The sequence below is a fragment of the Erithacus rubecula genome, assembly GCF_903797595.1.
Source record: "Erithacus rubecula genome assembly, chromosome: 15".
In the NCBI taxonomy this organism is placed as follows: domain Eukaryota; kingdom Metazoa; phylum Chordata; class Aves; order Passeriformes; family Muscicapidae; genus Erithacus; species Erithacus rubecula.
The window spans coordinates 15,331,639-15,339,674 of NC_136667.1; the positions used below are offsets into that span (position 1 = coordinate 15,331,639).

Genomic DNA, 8,036 nt, shown 5'->3' on the forward strand with positions numbered 1-8,036 from the left:
TTGCACTTATGAAAATAGCCTCGTACTTAAGAAATGGCCTTGTCTACATGTCCATTTGAAGTGGGGTGGAACAAATTTGCTGAGCAAAGGCAACCCAGGCTGGCTACAAACCCACCTCCTGCTCCTTGGGAACACGGGTGATTGGTGCCAGGATGATCAGGGAGAGGGATTTATTAAGATAGCCCAGGTTACCTGTATGAGTGAGAGGAGGCTGGTGCCCTCATAGAATCCTTCAATCCTTTAAGATTGAGCCCAACCATTCCCTCAGCAGTGCCAAGCTGGCCACTAACCCATGTCCCCAAGTGCTACCTGCTACACTCCTGCTGCTGGTCTGGCTGTAGATGCTCTCCTCAGTCACACTGAGACAGGAATGTGCTGGTTCCCAAGAAGCCAACAGACCTCACGCAGAGACACATTTAGAGCAAAACTGTTTAATAAAATATCACCTCAACAAGCATTTACATACAATATATAAAACCACTTTAAAAGCCTTATGTGTCTGAAATCTTGTGTAACAGATAGTTACATACTGTAACAGATGTCAGAGTTGTTGAAACAAGACTAAAAGAAGCAGGAGTGGGGAGGGGAAGGAACACCTCATCTTGGCACCTGCAGCAATGAAAATGCATCTCCACAGAAACTGATTCAGCATCAAAGCTTCCAGTGTTGACCCACAGCATCAAACAGTGCCAGCCATGAGCCCAACACCAGCACAGCAGAAAGATTTGCCACATCCTGATGTCCTTGTCCATCCCCTGCCTACATTCACATCAAACTCAGCATAACTCTGCTAATTGTTTCCCCTTTCAGCAGCAATACAAGCATTTTAGCTCCCTCTCTGGGCCATTTCTCCCTGCAGCAGCAAGCTGGGACTTGAGCAGAATTCACCCCACCTAGGGCTGGGCAGAAGTAGTGACTTACTCAAGCCTAAAAAATATCCCTAAGGTCTGTTAATGATTTGCTTTGAGCTTTGTCGTTGGAGACAGCTTTGTGGAGATCAGTGCATCTCAGAAGTTGTGTTTTACAGCCCACCCAGCCAAAAAATAGCAGTGGTGTTGTCCTGCAGGAATAAGAGATACCCTGCAAGACCAGTGGATCAATTCAGTCATGTTCATGTCTGCAGATCCTACAGAAAAACAAACCAAATCCCAAAAAACCACCACCACCATCTGTCACTCCACCGCTAAACACCAATTTACTGAAGACCTATTTGCTGCATCCCATCACTCCTGCAGTCCAGGAAGTGGACTAGGAAGTCCTAGGAAGGCCATTGTTAAAAGGATGTGAGCCCACCTTTTCCTTCATTCTCCTTGGCCTTGTATGGCAGGACAGGAGCAAAGGCAGCAACTTCTATCTCTTGATCACCTGCACCATCTTTCCAGATTCTGAAGGTGAGAAAAACCTCAGCCTAATCAATTTAACATTTAACCAACAGAGATGAAACAAAATTATCAACTGCAAGTGCTCATTCCAAACCTTCTGGTGGAAGAACCCACCATTTCAGCTCTGCCAGCAGCTCTCAGGGGAAGATCCCCTTTCCAGCCATACTGAGAGCAGCAGATCACAAAGCTATTGCACAGTACTGGAAATGGGGTGCAGCTGCTGAGCCAGGTGCTGCAAACCACCCACCTATGAGTGTCATTGCTCTCTACCATGTTTCCCATTGAAGGATGAGCTAACTTCCACATAAAACCCCCCCTTCTGAGCAAGAACTCCTACTTATACCTGCTGGAGGACATCACCACATTGGCAAGACCATCAGGCAAGTCCCTGTGCTTGCAGAACAGCTCTGGAGTATGTCTGTTTTTACTGCACACAACTACACTGAGTCAGATTGTCCAAAAACAGCTGAGCTCTGCACCTGGGCTGTTTCACCTCCTGCAGTAGAAGGGCTGCAGCTGATGGAATTAAGCAAACAGCTTTTCTTGCAGAAATGGCAAACACACAGCAGGAAGAAACATAACTGAGGCAGATATGCAAATGAACCACTCTCACAAGAGCACAGTCTGATTTTCACAAGTTTTGTCATTTCAGCTGCTTGCCAAGACCACGGAGAAGGAATTTGTGCTCTTCAGAGGCAAGTAAACAACTGCACTCCAAATTTCACATCATCCCACTTTCTCCAGTACAGCTGGCAACAGGGACCTGGACCAGTACAATATACCCTAAGCAGGGATGCATTTCCTGTCTGCAATCCTGTCCCACATGGTTACAGCTCAAAGAGCATCAGCAACGCCAAAGCGACCAGAGAAGGTCGTGGTAGATGTGGAAACCCCAGCCAGAGGCCCAGGGTGATTTACAGTGCCCCATCTGATGCAGCCAGGTTGGGCCTGCTGGAAGCAGGAGAGAGCCTCAAGGCTGAGCAGTCAGGTGGCTGTACAGCACAGAACTTGGTGACTTTCAGAACACATGATGAGAGTCAGCCTCAGTGCAGTTTCCATCAGCAGTGCCAGTGCTGCAATTCCAGTATGGGGAAGGATACCAGCAGAGACAAAGCCAAATGGCCATCTATGTGCAGTGCATCAGCAGGGGAAGGGCAGGAAAATCCATATTCTCCTGTCCTGGACACACCTCAGGCTGTCCTTTGACACTTCTGCATCCACTCCAGGACAGTCAACCACATTTTGGATTGCACAGATCACCTCTGAGAGGTGAAGAGAAGTTTTCCAGGTACCAGGGCAGGAATACTGAAAGCTAAATTGTGGTGAAGAGCTGACAGCTGTTTGACACATATACTGGCAGACAAAGGTACACCAACAGTCCTGAGCACCTGGAAGAAGCACATTTAAGAGGTTCCTCTGCCACTACATTTTTATGAAGTTGAAACTCATCAGAAAATTTGAGACTGGGCGTATTTGGTGGGAAATCACGACACACTGGGAGTTTTAAGCTTCCAGACCAACCCCAGCACACTAACAGCCCAGACAGAAGAAAAACGTGGAAGTCAGAAGCACTATTGTAAGAAATACAGGCTGGAACCTGTGAGCAGATGGAACTGACTCTGTTGGCAACATCCTTTGACTTCTAAGTGAGAGACAGCAGTAGGGGAGGGGAGGTCAGGCATGAGAGGAGTGCAGTTTCTAGGATGCCATTCCAAGCAGGAATCCTCCGGCAAACCCTCCAGTCAGGACAACATTCTTCTTCAGAAATATGACCACCTAAGTAAGAGTGAGAAGAGACAACACTGTTCAACATCAGACCACCCACTGACCCTCCTGCTAAGAAGAAATCCCTCAGGCTGTTCTTCAAGGCAAGTGATGCTCACAGAGATGCCACTGCTCAGATTTGGGAAGGCTTCCTACCTAACAACCTCCCCTCCCCAACTGCACCAGCACACAGCCAGATCTTCACCCTGCTCAGCCATGAGCAGCCAGCTCCTCCAGGAGAAAGCTATGGGAAATGTCTTCCTAAACTCTAGGTAGACAACATCCACAGCTTCTTCTATCTTTCCAATTTTGCTGTCAAGCAAGAATTCCCTCCTTGTATTTGCACAACTGAACATCCAGAACAACTCAAGAATCAATCCTGTTTTCTGCTGTCCCTCCAGCACACGCCCTGAGAGAGCTGTCTCACCTCATCCACTCTGCTTTTCACTTCTGGAGGCATTTTATTACCACTGCTGTGAAATTTCAGCTGCTGCTTGGCTTTGTTCATGTCCCGTTGTACTAGATTCCAGTCCACCTTGATGTATCCCGTGTGGTTTGCAATCTAGAGTTTTGAGGATTAGAAAAAAGTTCCTGAAATCCTGCATGACCATGGCTAAACAGACCCCTTATCACCCACCTTCCCTGACCACAGCCACCTCCTACCGATTGGTCCAGCTGGCTTAAAAATTGGACAGAACACCACTCCTGGAACATCTGTCTCCCACAGTAATCCCCCAACAGCTGGGCACACACTGCAGCTTAGCCTGCTTCAGCCTCTCTTCCCCAGAGTAAATTACCTCCCCCACACAACTGTCATGGATATGGTTGGGACTCCCTGCAGTTCTCCTGCTGCTGTGGGTGGACACAGCTATTAATAGCCCATTCCTCTCAAACTGTTTTATCTGCTCAGGGTGATTCAACTGTGGAACTCCCTCTGCCCAGAGCAAGCTTTTGACTTTCATCAGAACAAGCAGAACCAGGAGAGTGAGGGAGAATGAATCACACACAAGACCTGTCTGCCTGAGGAGCAAACAGGTGAGAGCTGAACAAGGCCTGAGAGCTGCTCTACCTGCAGGATGCACCAGATACATGAACACGTCCAAGCAGCTTCCCTCAATGCCAGGGCTCTTGGAAACCAGCTGAAGTGGTAAAGGAAAGAGAGAGATCTTTCTCTCCTCTTCCCCAGTGCTTTACAGGAAGCCCCATTTGTGCTGGCTGGACTCCTAGGGAAGCCAGGTGGGCAGGAAGCATTTCACAGATACAGATAAATCCTTCTTGACATCCAGGGCTGTTCCTCCAGGGACACTATGCCCACAGCCACAGGACTCAGTATGTTAGCCTGTCCTGCAGCAGCAGCATGGCTCACTGCAGCTGAAGGCTGTCTCACACTCCACCCAGCTGCCCCTGCAGTAGCAGCTCTCCTGTCCTTTGGCCTGGCCTTTGGTAGAGGATCCTCAGTGGATGTGCACTGGAACCCTGGAGTTTATGCACACTGACCCTGCTCTGCTGTTACATCCACGTGCCCTGGAGAACATACACCTCTGACATTCACAGCAACACAAAGCCCCCAGCAGAGGGGCAGACTGACCCCACATATCCCAACAAGCAGTGCTTCCCAGAGAGACCTTTGTCCCCAGCAGCACAGTTCTCAGAAAGCCTGGGCTGCTCTTCATACACACCTGAAGTAGGAAAAAGCCTCCTCCCACTGCTGTCGCTGCCAGCTTTCCAACTTTCTGGAAGATGAATCCAGTACACCTACAAATCAACCAGGATTCAGTCAGGAGAATGAAACAACACACACACTCTACTAATTATGCTTCCCACAGGCAAGGCTGCCTTTGGCAGGAATTACCCAAGACTGGAGACAGCCTGACAAACAGCAGAAGAAACCCATGTCCAACCAGAGAGAAGGATTTATAGCCACCCAAAATTGATGCTTTGTGGCTTTTCACTTTGTGCTGTCACATTCCAGCATTTTTCAGTTTGATTCTTATCTCTTCAACCTCATCCTTCTCCCAAAAGTGGAGCCAGAAACCTGTGATTTCACCAAAATCAACAAGTGATTTTATGTTTTGATATTGTTTTTTTTAAACTGGTATCATCTCTGAGGGGAAATTAGGGAGCCTCATGTTGGAGCATGGGGAACAAATCACAAGCCTCTTTCTTACTTATTTGTAAAGTAAGCAGTAAACAACTACCTACTTTACATTTTCATTTCTCAGAAGAGAAAAATGATGGAACAGGCACAGCAGTGATCTAAGGCTATTCTGGTCTCCAAAATGGGTTACCTGCTTTTGACATGAAACACATTCCTGCAGCCACGAGAACTGCAGCCAGCACCACCCCATTGCTCAGTCATGCAGCCATGGGCTGGTGTGTTGTGCCACCCAAACCACACTTTCCTTGGAACATGGTTTCCTTATGAGCATTGCAAACAACACAGCAACCTGCCTTTGCCCATTTCTGAATACACTTAGTGAAGACACAAGAGAGAGGTGGCCAGGTCACACTTCTGTGAGGAGACAAAGCTCTGCCATACACTGTTAAATAATTACCTTGATCCAGATGAAGATGAGGGGCATGGTAAGAGGCAAAGCAGGGATTACACAAAATCTTAAACAATCTTGTGGGAATTAAGTTGCAAATAGAGCAACTCACAATCCCAGCTACAAGTTACAGGAAATCCCAGGAACTGCGATCCCAAGAGGTTTTTAATGCAGATTCCTGATCCACCTCCAGTGGGGAAGGCATCCTTGTTTCAAGGGGTTCATATTTGCCTGTCCTAATTCAACAGCACTACTTTTTGCCAGAAGTTAAAAATAAGACGGGTGCAATTTTCTTCCCTTCAAGACAGTCTCAGTTCTTCAAGTTATAGACAGCACTTAAGACCTCCCAGACCTCAGCAGATGGTGCCAGGGGACAGCAGGCTGAGCACCTGCCTTCTCTGAATGACTGCCACATGACCCAGCACCTGTCAGCGTGTCCCCAAAGACTCAGCCAGCGCCTGCCATGAGCAGCAAGGCCAACCCCGGCACATCTTACCATCCCGTGACCCCTCCGATCACCAGCTGCGTGGCCACATTGTATTTCTCAGCGCTCGACCCCGAGTTGGGGGCGAAGATCTTGCGCCACCAGGGCCGGTTCTTGGTGTACTCCGCCAGGTCCAGCACGTTGAACGTGTCGTCCTTCGCACCTGCAGGCACCTGCAGAGGCTCAGTGCTGGGACTCCCGTGGCGCAGCCCCTGCAGCTGCCCGCTGCCTCCCCAGGGGCACAGCACCCTGCCCACACACGCAGCTCACGGGGACTGGCACTTCCCCGCTCTCTGGCAATTCCCAGGGCCCTCAGCTCCCTCCCCGGGCCTCCGGGACCCCGTGCCCGCTCACCCCCTCGGGGACGCCCCTCGCAGAGCGGCGGCGGCTGGGGGCCCGTGCCTGGAGCCGCCCCCTCGGGCCCTCAGGCGGCGCCAGGCCCCGGCAGCCGCTGCCGCGCGGCGCAGAGAGAACGACACCGCGCTCTGCAGCGGGGAGGCCGAGCTGGGGGAGCCCGAGCTGGGGCAGCCAGGCACCCGCTGCCAGGGGAGAGGGGTGGGGGGACCCGCGCTCCGAGCCATCCCCGGCCAGCCCGGCCAGCCCAGCCCACCTCCGCCCGGCACCGCCATGACGCCGCTGCGCTCCGCGCAGGCGCGGGGACCGCGCGTCACCGGGAGGCGGCGAGGGGAGAGGGACGAGGGGAGAGAGGGACGGGGAGAGGGAGATGAGGAGAGAGAGGGATGAGGGGAGAGGGAGATGAGGAGAGAGAGGGATGAGGGGAGAGAGAGACGAGGGGAGAGAGAGGGACGAGGGAAGAGAGGGATGAAGGGGGAGAAAGACGAGGGGACAGAAGGACGAGGGGAGAGAACGGGTACAGAGGCGGAGAGACTGGCAGACACGGGGAGAGGGCCGAGAAGGAAGAGGGGCCTGAGGGGAGACGGGCCCGAGGGGAAAGGGGCGCAAGGGGAGGAACGGGGGTGCAGCCCGGGCGGGCCTCAGCGCTGCCCCCGCTGCCCCTGGGGAAGGGCTCCTGTGCTGCCGCAGCACCGCCCGCCCGGAGCGGCCCCTCGGGTCACCCTGCCGGGTGTGCAGCACAGCGGCACTCAGGGAGGGACAGAGGGGTCCATACAGCCTGTGGTGGTTTCTTCCTCTGGCATGGGAGCTCCAGCTGCGAGCTGTCATTAGCTGCCATTTGCTAAAAGCACCCCAAACCCAGCAGCGTTCTGGGCAGCTGAGCACCCTGGCACACCTGGAGCTCAGGTGTATTGGAAGCAGCCTGGGGGTCCCGAATGCTGCTGCGATTTCAGCCAGAACACCCAACGGTGACTTCTTGTGCCTCTGCTCCGGAGCCGATTTGGGCAACCTGGGCATGCTGCCTGGTAGGAAGACGTTTTACTGTTTCCCCTGAAGTAATGACACCTCTAATTTCTTGGCAATTACTCACTTGAGCTTCTGTAGAAAAAATGCCACCTACTTCCCAACTGGGGATGCAGCTGCCCAGGGTGTAGCAAATACGGAAATTCTGACACACAAGCAAAAAAAGAAAGTCTCATGGAGAGATTGTGACAGAGGAGACTTGACCCTTACTTGCACTTAATGGAAAGCAGTGTGTGAGTGGGAGCAGGAACGTAGGCAGCATGGGGGAGGCAGGGGAACAAACAATCTTCTAGGAACTAAACACTCTTCTAGGAACTAACAGCAGCATTTATCTGCACTGGTGAGGACATCCCACTAGTAAACATCCCAGCACCTCGTTGCCCCTTGCACGTAGGTCGGGACATGTTGGGAAGTGCAGCAATATCCCACGTATTTCCTGCACTGTCCTCATCAGGGGGACTGGCTGGAGCAGTGTGTACACAG

General features: G+C 51.7%; 1 protein-coding gene across 1 annotated transcript; it reads right to left on the reverse strand.

The window, feature by feature from the left end:
• Positions 1–415: 415 nt before the first annotated feature.
• On the reverse strand, positions 416–6,908 carry FUNDC2 (FUN14 domain containing 2). Its single transcript, XM_079318819.1, has 5 exons — positions 6,787–6,908; positions 6,189–6,339; positions 4,826–4,901; positions 3,574–3,708; positions 416–3,158 (listed from the first exon to the last, which is right to left on the reverse strand). Exons 1-5 carry the CDS (start codon positions 6,803–6,805, stop codon positions 3,081–3,083), a joined length of 459 nt encoding a protein of 152 aa, XP_079174945.1. The 5' UTR covers positions 6,806–6,908; the 3' UTR covers positions 416–3,080.
• Between the last annotated feature and the right edge of the window lie 1,128 nt (positions 6,909–8,036).

What these genes read in the sequence shown, in the direction of transcription:
- FUNDC2 (XM_079318819.1), bottom strand. An exon ending in ATCGGAGGGGTCACGGGATG is followed by an intron (nt 4,902 to 6,188) that starts GTAAGATGTGCC and finishes GTTGATTTGTAG; the next exon opens with GTGTACTGGATTCATCTTCC. An exon ending in TGAAAAGCAGAGTGGATGAG is followed by an intron (nt 3,159 to 3,573) that starts GTGAGACAGCTC and finishes ACTCTTACTTAG; the next exon opens with GTGGTCATATTTCTGAAGAA.